Source organism: Xenopus laevis, chromosome 1S, assembly GCF_017654675.1.
Source record: "Xenopus laevis strain J_2021 chromosome 1S, Xenopus_laevis_v10.1, whole genome shotgun sequence".
NCBI lineage: Eukaryota > Metazoa > Chordata > Amphibia > Anura > Pipidae > Xenopus > Xenopus laevis.
The window spans coordinates 165,077,903-165,095,006 of NC_054372.1; the positions used below are offsets into that span (position 1 = coordinate 165,077,903).

A 17,104-nucleotide genomic window follows, 5' to 3' on the forward strand; every position below is an offset into this window, starting at 1 on the left:
CTTGTAGGGAGCCCGGGCAACAATGTTTTTTTTAACTTGTCGGGACCCCGGCACGATTTTTTTAGCTTATAGGGGGCCCTAGCCACCAATGTTTTCTTTAACTTGAGGGGGGCCCTGGCCACCAATAATCTTTTCTAGCTTGTACAGGGCTCTGGCCACCAGTGGGGTGGGTGGTGCCAGGGGCCCAGAGAAATTTGTTGTATGGGGCCGTTATTTTTGATGGCAGCCCTGGTCTGGGCTAATATATTGCCACAACAGAAGTCCCAAACTTCACCTCCACTCTGTGCAGAGACAAGAGTGAGAGGCAAAGAGGAGAGGTCTGACCATTATAAGGGTCCCCTGGACTGTCCCCCCGTTGTTAGCATGTACTGTCATATAATCGGGTGGGTGCAAGACCAGGTGAACACTGAGGGGAACACCTTTGGCAAAAAAAGGTCCTTCTCATCTGGGCCCTAAGAACCTGCAAGTCTCCTCCACACACAGTGCAACAAAGCCCCATTTATATAATCATGTATAACATCACCTTTCATATTGCGTGTAAGGTAAAATGCGAGAGCTTCATGCTTCCACTTCATCACAGCTCTATGCTACATGTATAACTATCCCTACACTGCCAGGAGGTGATTGTCCAGTTACATGGCTTTACTGTGGCTTTTTATATTTCCATGTAGGTGCAAGTTCCCCTTTAAGACATAAGAGACATGAAAGTAGTAGCAGCGCCCATATCCGCTGAAGCCCTGGAGAGGCAGACGCACTTGGCCTGGGTTCAAGTCTGTGGTGGAGTCGGCAGGTTGCGCCGTACGCTACAGTAGAGGCGTTGCGTTAGCGCTGACAGCCTGTCCCCGCCCACGCCACCCGGAGCCGGCGTGATTCACTCCCCAGGCACGTGACTCACTCCTCGCCCCGCTGCAGTGCCCGCCCTCTGCCCTCCCGTCTCATTACGTTGCCCGTGCCCTCAAGTTCTGCCCTGGCTGCACCGAGTCACTTACCTGTTTAGAGCCCTTGCCCGGCTCTGAGTGCTTCTTCCCTTTGCTCCGCTTTGGCATGTCGGCTCTTTAGCGACTCACTGCGCCTCTCTCTTCTCTGGTTTTGACAGCAGAGCTGGAAGAAAACAGAGGCAGTGTTTATGAGGACACTTCCTAATGCATCAAGCCCCTCCTCTGCCTTCTGCTGCCAAGCGCTGCCTTCCCCGGACTCTCTCCCTACTGAGCTCGCCCATCCGCTCCGCTATCCCCGGCTCTAGTGCCAAGCGCTGGTGCCCCAACCTGATTTCTCTCTCTCCGCAATCTGAAGGCTGAACTTTCTCTTTCCGCCTCTCAGGGTCTGTACATATATACCCTGTGTATATCTTGCCTATCGGCCAGGGGTGTGGTGTTGTTATTCACAGGCTGCTGGAGTGTTTGCTAACGGCGAAGGCGCAACAGGTCCAACAGATTATACCGCATTCTTATGCCCGGAGACTCCCTTAGTCTGTGACACTCCTCAGGGCACGACCTCTCTTTAATAGCGCCGGGGCTTGACACCAGGGGGGGCTGTCAGTCACTGGGGTTGGTAATGAGTTCCGAGCAGTTACACACACACATATTGTTTCTTGCTAAGTGCCCTGTAATCAAACACTGGCCCAGTGTCCCCCCAAACCCCAGCATGCATAGCGGCACTGACACATAAGCCTCGAGTCGGGACACTTAATGGCGGCAGCGCTACAGCCCTGACAGGAATTCCACCTGCATTTCATCATAACCCTCATATAGCAAACACATAACAGAGTTGCCAGGTCTAATTTTCAAAACCAGCCAAGTTCAGCTACAAAACCAGCCAAGAGGCACTTCAAAAGTAGCCCAAAAATAGCACAATATGTGCAGCAAAAAAAGTCTAAAAAATAAAGAATATATATGAAAATATGCCTTTTTCATGTTTCCATGAAGCAAAATGGGAGAGATTTGCGAGACACCAGGGGCATAACTACAGAGGGGAGTAGCGTTACCACCTTTTGTGGAAAAAATAACGACCTTCCTATATAATTATCTTTTTTCCCCATTCATAACATTGGCATCAACCATCTTTTTTACCGGCCAGGTGGCAACCCTAGAGGACGTATAGGGGTCCCATAAGGCCTAATACATATAAAATTTCTGTAAATATTGGTAAAACTGGTCAACCTCTAGAGATTTTTGTGGCCAGTAGATTTTTGCCCCAAAATTGTCTAAAAATTTAGGAAAGTCACTGAAAAATGTGAGAATGTTTAAGAGAGACTTGGATACAGAGCCCAAAATCTGGTAACTCCCGACTTCTACGCAAGTCAGTCCCATTGCATGCTGGGTACTGTAGACTTACATTAAACTTTGCAAATTGTTAAATAAAAACCACATTACCCAACATGCATTGGGAGACACAGGCTTGGCACATTAGGGCAAGAAAAAATGTTGGCTGGTTTCCAAAGTACAAACCAGCCAAAAAGTAGCCTAAATCTGTACCTTGGCTAGTTTGTACTTTTAAAACCCGCCCTGTGCTTTAAATTAGTAGCCCAATTTGGCTGGAAACCCGCCAACTTGGCAACCCTGCTGGGAAAGCAGTTGAGACTGAGTATTATAGCAGCCAATCACAGCACAGGCCCCTATCATTTAACTGTTTTAGTGCTGACAGGACATTTTGTCATTCTGCTGCAGGGCTATTTGCAGTGATTCACACAGGACAGATTTTGCTTTCTGACAAACACGTGAATCATTGCCATTGTTATATTCTTCATATGTGTAAAACCAGCACAACTAGTAAACCTGTAAGATATGATGGTTTTAGACTGTATGCCCCACGGGGTAGGGTCCTCAATCCTTTTTTCTCCTTGGCACTGAGCACTTAATCTATAATTTAATTATATTTTATATTTATGTGAATTGTATTTCTAATAATGCACTTATTGTTACTTATTAATGCAGCCCATGTTTGTTACTACTAATTTATTGTTTTGCTGTACAGTGCTTTGCCCACAAGTAGCGCTATTCAAATAAAAATATAAATACATACATTTTACATCAAATTTTCAATTTTTTTGGGTGTAGAAGTGGTGTAGAACACTAGCCCATATTTACAAAGTTGGTGGCAAAACTGAAAAAGTCACAAGTTTCTTTCATTTTGTACACTGCCCTTACGACCCATAGTTGCAGACTGATACTATATTCATGAGCTGAACATGGGCATTTATCTGGACTTTCCAGCTTGTGCATCATTCAGACACCCACGTCTTGGTTAAGACCAAGGGGCACAAAATGCTAAAGACCCCTGTTCTTACCAATCATAGTGCTGCACTTTGCACTTGGCATTGGATTCAGGTGCTAAATGCAGACTGCACTGAGGACTTCAGATGCAAGCTCCCTGTAAATGTACATTAAGAGGCAAATCTGGGGAATTGAAAATGAGGCTTGTTTTGTCTTTTTCCTTTGGCATTTTTGTGATTTATTAATTTATGATCAACATGCTAGCACTGAATCTATATCTTTGGTCAGTGCTGCCATTCGAAATAAAGGGAGCTCGTACCAGTACTGGGGTAAGTATTGCCGTCTCATCTAAGACAATACTACTTGACATGGCACCGCAGCAGCCTGTTAATCTGTCCACTCTCACTTCTTGCCTGCTTACACTTACATATCCCCCCAGCTCCCAACTTGCACTCTCAAACCACCTCTGCTGTCATTGCTTCCCCATTACTCCCCTGCTGTCACACATTAATTTCAATTGTTTCTTAGCTATCCAGCCTCCCCTTCCTCAACTGTCAGTCACTTATTTTCTTTTTTAATCTGCGTTGACTATGGCACCCTCTAATGTACCCTAGGCACATGTCTGCCTTGCCTGTTCCTTAAAATGCATGTATAATTCACACTTAGCCATATCTTTGACCCAACCCACCCCTGATCCATTATGTCACAACATTCCTACTTTAAAGTCATTGAATAAGACCATACAGATATGCCAGGCCACTGCTGCCAGTGACAGTATGGTGGCCATACAATTTATGGCCACTTATAGGATATACATCTGTTAGGCCCATGGGTCAATCAGGCAAAAACCAAACATTATTGACCAGCATATAGCCACCTCTACAGTTCATGTAGACAGTTTTATATACATATTCATTGGAGGCAATATGGTAATACAACAAACATAGTCCCCCTAAGGGTCTAAATTGGCAGGACCCACAAAGATTTCTCTGGACAACCCAACCATGGGTTGCCTGATATTTTGTTCAGCCTGAGTAACTGCGTAGTGTGCAATAAATCTTTTTTTGTGGGGGAGAAATGGGTTTGAATTGGTGGCTTTTGTGTTGTCCCACTAAAGGAACTACAACTGCCTTGTGTTTATTAGGGTCAGTAAAGTTGTTATTGTGCAAGTGCAATTCCATAATGCTGTATAAAGAGAAGATCCAGAGCCACTTTAATGTACTAATGGGCACAGGGCAAATAGATCACTGTACAACCTTCTTATTCCCCCACACTATCTTTCAGCACCAAATAACATGGCCTCAAAATGCTTGAAATCACCCCTCCTTCCCCCAATACTGTTCATTCCAAATACTCTAAAAGTTTAACACTCATGTTTCTCTATACCTCCAAGTCAGTGTTACCAACTAGTGCAGCCGGGGTAGGCAGCATGGAAGGGATGCTGAGCAATTCAGTCTGGGGGACGGGGTATCTCCACTTTTCCAGTTGGGGTATTTAAAGTATTTCATGAGTCATTTTAAGGCCCAGTGATTAAATTTAAACTAGTTAACAGGCAGATAAAGGGAAAAGTCACAGAGGCAATTTTCTGTCTCAGCATTTAGCAAAACAAATTTGGCCTAGATTCCTAGTAAATCAAAGGTCATAAAGGTAACCTGTTACTCTAAGAAATAATTCCAAATTCTTTTTTGTTGTGTTTGTCAAGCAAAATAAACTTTACTTACAGTACATACATTATTAAAATCTTGTTTTCTTCAATCCTGGAAATCATAATCGCACAAGGAGGCAGCAGTAATTTTGTGGACAGTGTTCTAAAGAAAAGCCTTGTATCATCCCAAAATCATGTTTATGCACCAGAATGGGTGACCCGATGCACCTGCCCATGCATTGGCTACACAATTTGACAGTGATGAGGGAGGCTGGGATGAGAGGGGTATAGTGACATCTAGGTAGCACTGAATAGAAGGTGAAATTAATTGCCAACCCCACCTCTATGCCTAAGGCAAACAATATATGACTGACAGCTGAGATTTTTATATACATTTATAAGAGTTACGGATGTTGAAAAAATAATAATTTGGGTTAATTTATAATGAACTTTTATTATACAGCTTTTTATGTCTGGGTGATAGGTACACTTAAGCACAGCTGGGGCAGGAACTGATATAAAAAAAAAATTATGAACACTAAAAGAGTCCCAACAGCAGCGTTACAACATTATGATTATAATAAGCCCATCATGACATAATTTTCAAGTCACTACAAAATGCTAAGAACCTACATTGTACAATAGACTTCTCTCAGTATATTAAATATGAAAGGCATGTCCTCCTACAGCCCAGTAGCTGATTAGATAGGTAGATAGATACTCTTTTTTTTTTTCTTGTAGAAGAGCGGAACACTGGTTTTGATTTGAGTGTATTAGGGTTCAATATCAACAGAGAGACTCTAGCTGTAATTCATTGAGGGCAGAAATACTGTAGATCATAAGCAGGCTTGTTAATATGCTTGTGCACAGATCACAACATGCGATACAAAGTTGTTAGCACCAATAATATTCTATATATATATATATATATATATATATATATATATATATATATATATATATATATATATATATATATATATATATATATATATACACTCCATAAAGACATCATTCTACAAGTCACACAGTTAAAGCTGCCCTACCTTCTGAGTGCAGTCCCTTGGAATGTTTCCTTGACTTTACCATAACCTTCTGTACTTTGACAAGCAAAGGGATGGAATGGGTGAGTAGTGGGAGGAGAGGGCCTGAGGGAAGCAAGGTTTCATGTATCATGTCCCAATTATGCATTTCTAAATACAGTATGCCTGGCATGTTAGAAGCACCAGCTCTCTCTTGGAGATTACATATGCTTATGATTGGAACTGATATAAATACATAAAGGAAAAAATCCAGGACAATGCAGGGAGGCTGAGGAACAGCATTAAAGGGAAACTAAAGTTTATAACAGAATAATGCTAGAAATGCTGTATTTTGTATACTAAATATAAACATGAACTTATTGCACCACAAGCCTAATTAAACAAATGATTTTTGCTTTCAAAGCTGACCGCACGGGTTCATCATCTTGTTACTATGTTAAACCATCTTTGCAAGACCAAGACTACACACATGCTCAGTTTGGTCAGGGCTTCTGTTGGGAGGCTAAGATCAGGGATCATCATAAATTATCAAAACAGCATAAATAAAGTCAAATAATATTTGCAGAAGCCGATACAGCAAGACTGATTAATAATCAGAATATGCTGACTGCACTGGGTCCGTTGTTGTCATGTAATCTAATGTGGATTTTATATTTTTTGTATTGTTTAATACTAACTTTCTCCAACTCTGCAGAAAAGCAAAAATAAAATCCAATACGAATCTCTACATAGTCACCGACTGCTCTACAGGGAAACAAACAAAGCTGCTTGAGTTCTGCATGGCTGGGATGTAAGGTGGGGGCTCCCCCCTGCTGTTCATAAGTATGATTGTTTCTATGCAGAGCAGTTAGGGACGTCTGAAGATTCCTATCCGCAGCAGTCAGAGCAAGTAAAACAAAAGGGAAATTTCACTGCATACAGTCAGGTTTCTTATAAAAATGGAGCACATTTTTTTATTAAAGTATATTGAAGATAGGTTTCTTTTTCATTAAAGAAAGTAAAAATAGTTTTTTTTGTTTTGCCCCTACATTCCCTTTAATTAATTTCTTTCTTTCCCAAAGCCTTTTACAATTTGGTATGTTGTATTGTGCTGCCCAGATATACAGTACACTTATACAATAAGTACCCTTACACAGTAACAGAATGTAGCCTTCCTATCAACATGCTGACATAAGAACAGAGGGCACCTTCACATTGCATCCTGGGCAAAAGACATCAGCGATAACATAATCATGTAATATAAGGCTCTGCACCTGTGTGCTCTGCAATATACTGGCCTGTGGAATACTGATAATGGTCAGGGATCCCCAATACAATATACAGTACAGTTAAAAGGTCACTGAGCAGCATCAAGTGAACTGAAAGTATTAACTTTATGTCATTATTCCATTTGCCTAAAGAAAAAGTATTTAAGTGAGGTAAAGGGTGTGGCAGGGCAGATCAGCCATGGAATGTGCAGGTCAGGAGCACAATCAAAATTTATTTTTTCATATCAAGGTCAGGAAATATGTCTAATTGATATGTAATTAGTTAGTAGATCTTCACCTAAAATATACAGTAAAGCTGTGTTTTTAGTATTTTTTCAATCGCGTACCAGCTCATAACATTCTTTAAATTTGGAAACATTACAGCAGTCCTTTTGCTATAGTTCCGTAATTCCAAAAATATGTTGACAGCAAACAGATCTTTCCATTACTGTGTCATACTGATGCTTGGTCCTCATGCTGAGTTTTGTGTCCCTCAGCTAGGTAACTATGCTATAAAATATTTTGTTATTATCCATGGACACCAGAGGTAGCAATGTGGACACATGGAAGCTCATTTATGAAAACCCTAGGCTCAAGTGGTGGAGCACTAAGGGGTCCCTCATTCAATAAGAACTTGCTTTACAATTCCGCCATTAAGTTTCATAATTCTGGCGGCTCTGTCCTTAATGCCTGCCATAGGGCAAGCATAGAGCTTTTTGGCACCCTGTACTGTATAGGAAGAGGGACACCTAGATACAGTACCTCTCCCAGCCCATCCCTATTGATTATAGTGTTGATAAGCACTGTATTTATATGGAAACTGCAGGCACTCAAGGATCTGCAACCACAGGCACTGACACTGGGGCAGGGTGTAATGTTTGAAAAATTTGCCAGCTTGCCCTTGTTTTATCTACTTAATCACCTTCTCCCCCTTATCTGTAAATGAGGTCCTCTGTGTTTTGCTTAGTTGCACTGGAGGAGCTCCAGGGGCGTAACTATAGAGGAAGCAGACCCTGCGGTTGCAGGGGGGACCAGGAGTGTAGGGGGCCCAGTGAGACCCTAATTAATTAGCAATTTTAATATATCTTGGTAAAATAGGCCAACTTATAAATATTTTGGGGCCCTAAATTGAATTTGCTATGGGGCCCAGTAACAACTAGTTACGCCACTGAGGAGCTCCCTTCTTTTTTCTCACAATTGTAGCTGGTGTATATTCAGATAGTTACAGGACCGGTCTCTCTCATTCTTCTGCTTCAGGTAAATATATCATAGTTGAGTAATGTGAAGTGAATTAAGTAAATTCCCTTGAACAGCCCCTGAACTTCTAATGAATTTTGCCTAGAACTGCCAAACAAAATCCCTCCCTTTCTCCCTTTTAGATATCTGCAGGTATAGTCAGTGTATAAACTGATACTGAAATAAATTGGCTCAGTTTAGAGAGTAAATGTGTATATAGGCTTATCATAAACTGTCAGTATATGTACAAAACAGAAGCAAATCTAAAGAACTGCAAGAGTGCTGGAACTGAAGTGCTGATAGTGACTCTGGACAGAATAAGGTATATTTAGCAAAAAGTGAAGTTAGAGAGTTTACCACGGTCCTCGAGTGAAATTCCGCCACTCTCCATTCATTTCTATGGCATTTTTAAGAGTATTTATCAATGGGTGAAAGTGAAAGTTCATCCTTTGATAAATACGCCTTTCAAAATCCCATAAAAATGAATGGGGAGTGGCTGAATTTCACTCTAGAGGACTGTGGTGATCTCTAACTTCACCTTTTGATAAATACATGTATACCCCAATGATGACAACTTGTAATCCTGCATTTTATGGTTCAGACAATTTTCACTAAAATCACAAGCACACAAAAACGTTTCTATTCGAATTCATGCCAAGTAGCAGGCTGACACACCTAAGCACACACATTTACAGACATGCTTATGACTCAGGGAAAACGGGGAATAGGAGAAGGGTGGCCGATTAGGCTTCTATTTTGACTAATGGTGTATTACTCTCATAAAGGGGTCCAGCAAAATGAGTAGTTGTTGGTGAGCAGATCAGAGGAAGTGTTATAAAACACTGTAAATGTGGTTAATATCCAATGGGAAGGGACTATGGCATAGCAGGTATAGTAAGAGAAGGTCCTTATAGTAGCAATGGGGATAATAGCCTCTGGAAGAAAGGGGTCTATGTCTGTGAGATAGTAGCAGTGAGGATACAGTCTCTGGGAACAGACTTTGGCTGTGGGATAGCAGGTAAAGTAGGGAGACCTTTGGTATATTTAGCAATGTAATATTCAGGCATATATGTAAAATTGGCACAGCTGGCATCTGCCTTGTTACGTTGCATTTGTAATCCTTATATTTCCCTAATTCATTATTTTAGAATCTATATCAAGTATATCGTGGCATTGTTATAATTAAATTAAAAGGTTCTCACCTCCCTTCCCAATGACAGAACCCTTTTTAATGGGTGTTCTGTACAAGAATTAAAGGTACAGATATTTTTAGTTGACTTTGCTAAATACATTACTTTTTATACAATTTGTACTGTGTTAATTTATCTCTTCTATGGCATGCCATCATTGATTTCTTTGTAAAGCTAAATAACATTAATTTCCCATGTGCAATATTCATATTCTGCAATATTTTTTTACTTAGACTGCCATCTTCTGGTCTCTTTCAGCATAATTGCCTCTCTGTTTGCCATATATAGAAAGCATTGATTTCATGCTGTAGTAGTAGCAGGAATATAGTCACATACATTGGTGGGGGCAGTTCATTTGTACAGCCTTGTCTCTTTTATTCTCTGTCTTGATTTTCTTTAGTAAACGTCAATTCAGCTCTGCTCTACCCTGTTATTGAGTTTTCAATTTGCCACCCCACATTATTTTTTGCCTCTGTTTGTCCAAAGTACCTACAACAGACCAAAAAATGTATGTGGGGTAAATACAAATAGTGAACACTTTTGGCTTAACCCTGGTTATGTGCTATTGTGCTCTCAAACCCCTTATACAGTGTCAGACTGGGATGCCAGGGGCCCACCAGAAAACCCTAGACTGTTGGCCCACTTTTCAAACTATTATTCCCCTTTCCTCACTCAACCTCTTTATTCTCCTAGTCTTTTATATCTATGTAAGGAATAGGACTCATCATGGTGGTCTAGTGGCATGTCCTGTGGTATGCAGGGGCTGCTGGTTTCCCTATGGCGTGCGTGGCCGCGCGCTTCCGGGTTTATGCGCCAGCGTGATGACGTCATGGCGAAAAGGGGAATTTTGTTTACAGCACATTGCCGGTTGTTAGGTTCTATTTGTTAAAGTTCCTGGGTGTATTTTATGTGATTCCTGATTTATCTTCTGGTGTTTCGACCCTTGCCTGGCTGTTTGACTACTCTGACCTCTCCGATCCTGACCCTTGCCTGTCTGTTTACTCCGAACTCTCCAATCTGACCTTTTGCCTGTCCACTGACTATTCTACGCTCTCCAATCCTGATTGCCTGTCTGACTATTCTACCTCTGCTTGTGCTGGCCCGGCCTGCCTTCCTAGCGGCGTACCTCCATCCAGTATCCTTGGTGAGACGATTGTGCCCCTTTGCTCGTCCAGAACCTTTTAGTTTTGCTCCTCCCTTGATAAGACCTGGCTGCATCCAATTACCTTAGGGCTCCTCCCAAGGTGAAAGGCGGCGGTTATAGGCAGAAGTAAGAGCCGAGACCAGGGAGCTTATCTTGGGTTCTGGATTTAGGGTTCCGTTTGTGACAATCTGCTTACAATATTCTTGCATTATTAAGCATTTTTTCCCCATAAAGAAATAGGGAATGACCATGAAATAGGCTAAATTGTTAGAAGCAAGAGGGCCCACTGACACCTGGGCCCACCGGGAGTTTTCCTGGTATCCAGGTGGTCCAGTCCGACACTGCCCTTATATATTCCATATATCCTGAAAGTGGAAGGAACGCTGGAATATTATAGATTACTGGAACTCCTTCAACTTTCCACCTATCCAGTATCTGGCGAGCCTGGCTGGTAAAAGCTGATATAGAAAGACTAAGTTTCAAATTACCTAGCAAGCATGCATTGATTTGAATGAGAGCATTTGTTTTTTAGATGGGTTCGGTGACCCCCATTTGAAAGCTGGAAAGAGTCAGAAAAATACAAATAATAATAATGATAAAACGATAAAAACAATAATTCACGAAGACCAGTTGAAAAGTTGCTTAGACTTTTATAACATATTACAAGTTCATTTAAAGGTGAGCTACCCATTTAAAATGTTATTTGCTTGTCTTCTAGTATTAGTCTTGCCTAAGCCAACACTTAAAGCCCTCCTCTTGTGTTACAACCACAAGAGGAGGGCTTTACCCATATTATTGAGAACAGCTTCTTTCTTGGTCTGAGATAGTTTGACTTATATGAAAAATGTCTGAAAAAGTGAATTGTTTGCCGGTTACCTAAATAAATGCCTGTGTGACATTGTTCGTATTCTAAACCAAGGCATAAGTGTAGAAAATGCTTCACATGGTTGCCTTGTAAGAATGTAACATGCTGAAACTTGAATTATTTGAACAGAGATACACGAAGAAACAATCACTACTTTGACTGTAAATACCAATGCCTCTATCTAAATATCTAAATCTGTTGAACAAAGTACTTTGCTTATTAACCCTTTGCCTACCAAAGTTCTTAGTATTTATAATTGTTAGGCATCTGACTTCCAAGTGCTGTTTCCTAGCAAGTGGGCACAGTGGTTGTTATAAGACTGTGGAACCTCGCTGCTGTTACCATAAGTAAAGTATATAAAATTCTGCATTTCTAGCTATAGTTATTTTTAGCTCTTAGTTCACATTTTAAGAGGTCATTCACCTTCAAACAGCCAAAATAAATAATTTCCCCCTGCTCTTTTTGTAGTATTCACTGTGTTTGTCTACTCTTTAGACAAACACTGTGTTAGCATGTGCCTCTGTGCTTGCTAAGGTTGGCAGCCATTTGTTCCAGGGCCGGAACTAGGGGTAGGCAGAGTAGGCACGTGCCTAGGGCGCAAAGCTGGGGGGGCGCCAGGCACGTACCTCCTCTGTCGCCTACCCCAAGTCTGGTACCCGACTGTCTGGTTGTTAACGCATCTTTTTCGCTTCTGCGAATGCGCGAAAACTCAATTTTGCGCATGCGCATGCGCACGCAAGCACAGGTTCGCGCATGCACAGGTTCGCGCATGCACACGCAAGTGCAGGTTTGCGCATGCGCCGCTACTGCAAGGCTTGCAAGGCTGATGCGAGTTACAGTTCGGCTACGGATTTAGTAACAGTGTGCTAGTGCTAAGGACAGTGCTGGGAGCTTTGTTTGGAGGATAAAGCAAGCTGCATGTGCTTCACGGAATGGATTTCATCGCTGAGGATCCCTGCTTCAGCTCTGGATGAGCCTACCCATCTGAGGGAATCCCCAGGGTGAGTGGGGCCCAGGGGAGGGTAGAAAAAGAGAGGATACAGCATGTTTTACATTTGTGACACAGGCTTTGTTGATGCCTGCATTGTTGGATTAAGTACCTGGTCCAGTGAGGAGAGGTATTTGGGTACTAGCGCTACCTTTGATCAATTGTGCTCATTGGGTATAAGGGACTGAGGCTCTGTATCTGCCAATGGAGTAGTGCGGGACTTTGCCTGGTAGGGAACTGCCAGGACTGGACTATCACAGGATCCCCAGGGTAGTGGGTCATGCTATTTGAAATGCATATGTGTACTATGAGAGTTTTACTTTGCCTTTAAACTGCACTTTCTCTTATATAAAGTTATTTGTTATACAGTACTAAGTGTGTGTTGAATGTTTTTCCTAATGGGGCCACCCACAGATGTATTCCCAGATCCCATTAGGTGGAGGCACTGCCAGAGAAGAATTTCCCAGTACCCCTTCACCTTGCAAAGGGGACTCAGGACCAGAGTTGGTAAGATGGTACCACCTTGGCACCAGAGGGGTCGCCAAGAGGGTGTTACAACAGTATAGGGGATGAAGTAAGATGCATGCAATACAGATACTCTCCTTTCCAAGGCTGTCAGAAGTAATACATATCCTCTAAAGGGTTCATCTGTAGTTTATTTTGCAATCTATGCCTTATCAATACCCTAATGCATTTGGCAAATTATGCCCAACATTTATTTAATCAGGGGTCTCTTTATCTCATATAAGTTTTATACTGTATATCTAGAGAAGAGATACAGGATTACATTTGCACACAAGGAATGTTGCCCAGCAGAATACTTTAGTCTAAAGTTCAGAAAAAACATGACTTTGGCTTTTTTAGTGTGAGGATTGGGAGCCCTCTGGAGGAAGATTATATAAGTGCAGGTACTAATAGATAAAATATGGCACAAACTAGCAGATACTTTAAACAGTAGAACTTAATGTGTGAGTATAGTAACAATAAAAAAAAATAATTAAATAATTTCCATGTCATTGTTTCCACTTTCAGACTTGGATAAATGCGTGCTCTATGCTTAATGCTAATTTTCAATACAGATTCCGATATAATTTTCTATTCAGAGTAGCTGTGTCTTTGTAATGTCTTTGCTGATGTTTTAAGGCTATTCTGACTCCAATTGCTGTGATAATGGCTGAATCCCCGTGAGTAGGGATGGGCAAATTTTTTCGCCTTGTTTCGCCAAAAAAATGACGCCCATAGAGTTGTATGGCGTCATGCGTCAAAATAAAAAGACGCGCATCAAAAAAATTTAGCCACGCAACATTTTTTTGATGCCCATAGACTTTAATGGACGTCAGCGGCATTTCACCGGCGGCGAATTTTTGGCAAAACGAAACGGGTCAAATTCCCCCATCCCTATCTGTGAGGCCTCCCTGCTGGGCCTGTATGGAGCTGTAACAACCACTGAGTGCAATCTTTGCCAGATAGCTGAACTCACCAGACACTTGTTGTATTTGAGGTGGATAGACAAATGTAGCAGTGGATGAATAAGTGCTGCAGGTCAAAAAGAATATTCCTTTCCTAACCTCTGAGCTGAAGCTCCTCTCTGATGAAAGGCAGGAACACAAGAGGATTATGGGAGGAACTGACACATAAGGAAGGAATATTAGGAGGGTTTACAATCAAGGAAATACAGAGCCTGCCGACTGTCGGCTGAAAAGAGAGATCTGAAGCCTGAGGGCTGAAAGCTGAAAACTGAAGGCTGAGGGCGGAAGACTGAGGGCTGAGGGGAGAGTTAGCATGGCTGACAGCTGAGAAGGGAGGGTACAGGACGGAGGTGTGAGTGCAGATTTGGATGATGAGAGACAGTAAAAGCACTCGATGCGCCATTCAGAAGGCATAGGACATCGCAGGAAGGATGGGTATTTTGCCGCAGGATGTCCTAAAATGCGTTCCGTATACATTAACATGATGAACTTTTAACTGCTGGGACAGCACAAAGGCAGTTAACTGACCATTTTTAGGGCACCCACTTAATGCCATAGTTATCTAGACATCTGATAAACCTACTTAAAGGGGTGGATCACCTTTAAGTTAACTTTCAGTACGCTATAGAATGGCAAATTCTAAGCAACTTTTCAACTGGCCATAATATTTTATAGTTTTATTATTATTTGCCTTCTTCTTCTAACTCTTTCCAGCTTTCAAATGGGGGGACAATGACCCCATCTAAAAACAAATGATCTAAAAGCTTACAAATTTATTGTTATTGCTTCTTTTTATTATTATTCCTCTTTCTGTTAAGACCCTCTCCTATTCATATCCCAGTGTCTTATTCAAACGAATGCATGGTTGCTGGTAGGGATGCAACGAATCCAGGATTCGGCCTTTTTCAGCAGGATTCGGATTTGGCAGAATCCTTCTGCCCAGGTGAACCGAATCCGAATCCAAACTTGCATATGCAAATTAGGGGCAGAGAGGGAAATTGCGTGACTTTTGTCACAAATCAAGGAAGTAAAAAATTGTCCCCATCCCTCATTTGCATTTGTAAATTTCAATTCGGTTCCGTATTCAGCTAAATCTTAAGCAAAGGATTTGGGGGTTTGGCTGAATCCAAAATAGTGGATTCGGTGCATCCCTAATTGCTGGGGTAATTTTGACCCTAGCAACCATATTTCTGAAATTATAAACTAGAGAGTTGCTAAATAAAAAAACTCAAGAACCACAAATAATCCAAATTAAAAAATAATTGGAAATTGTCTAAGTATATCTCCCTCTATATCATACTAAAAGTTAATTTAAAAGTAAACAACCCCTTTGAAGTAAGTAGGAAATAATGTATATTGTATATATGGACATGTTTTGCCCTTTTTACCCCAGTGCAATTGTATTTATCCCTGAAATCATAGGCCAATGCCCTCTCCAAACCCAACCAATCAAATGAAGATGTTTTTATTTTATGTAAATAATCGAAATATTAAAAAATGATTTCCTTTTTCTCTGTAACAGTGACTCATACTTGAGCCAAACTAAGCTATAATTAATCCTTGCTAGAATCAAAACCAGCCAGGGTTTATTTAGTGTATACATGATTTTCTAGTAGACTTAAGGTATGGAGATCCAAATTACAGAAAGATCTGTTATGCGGAAAACCCAGGTCTCAAGCATTCTGGATAGAGCCTTACCAGGAAATGTTTATTTGTTGGATAAATTGATTTGTTGGCTTATTTCAACATATAAACATTCTAGTAATAGGTATGGAAGCTATCCACTTGTTAGATAAAATTAGTATTATTCATGCACTGACTTATCAATGCAAAGTACGAATTTGACAATTTTTTTTGGCAAAAATAAAAGCTACATGATTCCTTACCTTGAAATCAGACTTTCCTGGTAAGCACTGGTGACATCTGTATTCAGGTGGAGCTCACTTATTAGAATGGTCTGTCTAAGGCAAAGAGTAATACGCTACACTATTTTGCAGTGTAATTGCAATGGAGATCAAGGAGAGGGTTTATTTTTAGCCAATGAAATAAACTGCGTGCTGTGGAACTTGGCAGCATATACAGAATGTTTTGTAATACTGCATATTAGGAGAAGATCACTTTCAACTCCTCATATCCTTGCAGTTTGACATTGGGGGTGGCAGGACTTCGACTGGAGTTGTGATAATTAACTATTCCATCAGTCAGTATAATAAATAGAGAGGTAAAAGAATAATATCAACGTCATCCACTATTTGTTTTGCAGAAGAACTTTAACTATGTTTCAATTTAAACCGGTCAATGAATAAATTCAAATTCTTAAACCAAGTTATTATATTGATTTGATGGCAGTGGTATGACGTTATTTTTGCACTTGGCGAGATATCAATGAGAATACAGAGCACAAAAAAGTGGCAGTGCTTAGATTTTATAACAGAATATTCTCTGAAATACAAACATGCAACTAGTGCCAAGGATGTCTGCACCATAATGTATTAACAGATTGGGCCAGGGTTGGAGTTTGGGCTCACCACTGGCTTGTGTCTCTTTCAGTATGTCCCCTTATGGCTAGTGATGGGTGAATTTGTCCCGTTTCGCCACAAAATTCGCGTAACTGGCAGAAAATTAACGAAACGTCGGTGTTGACGCCGGCGCCCATTAAAGTCAATGGGCATCCGATAATTGGGCATCTAAATTGTTGCCGACATCGGAACCGTAGCTGGCGTCAAAAAAATTTGGAAATTCGCCGCAAATTCGTGCCTGGTGAAAATATTTGCCCATCACTACTTATGGCAGTTGTTAAATAGAAAAGTTCCTTGTGTCTGTCAGGTGCCATGCTAGACAGGGGCTGGGTGCAAGCCTTATGGGCAGTGAGTGTGCACTTAATGCTCTTAATAAACTGTAGTCAGGTACAAATAGCATTGGTAATGTTTTTAATTTTAATAAAATTATTTGATGCTTTACATGAAATGAACAGTAAATAAAAGGCATAAAATGTAGTTGCTACATAAAGTATCTGTAGAGCACATTTAGTTCTTTATTTCAAGATTCCCATTGATCAATATTAT

At 41.0% G+C, this 17,104-nt stretch overlaps 1 protein-coding gene across 12 annotated transcripts in view; it reads right to left on the reverse strand.

The window, feature by feature from the left end:
* Positions 1 to 16,028, reverse strand: part of LOC108707228 (calpastatin) — a 109,677-nt gene extending 93,649 nt beyond the window's left edge. For 9 of the 12 annotated variants that reach the window (XM_018244358.2, XM_018244354.2, XM_018244355.2 and 6 more), the window contains exons 1-2: positions 1,266 to 1,416; positions 990 to 1,101 (exon numbers count right to left, since the gene is read on the reverse strand). In XM_018244358.2, coding sequence (XP_018099847.1) covers positions 990 to 1,046 — 57 coding nt within the window. In that variant the 5' untranslated portion in view covers positions 1,047 to 1,101; positions 1,266 to 1,416. Of the gene's footprint in view, positions 1 to 989; positions 1,102 to 1,265; positions 1,418 to 5,903; positions 5,987 to 15,925 lie in introns of those variants that run through there. The other 3 variants (XM_041580459.1, XM_018244347.2, XM_018244349.2) reach the window with 3 other exon arrangements.
* Positions 16,029 to 17,104: the final 1,076 nt, after the last annotated feature.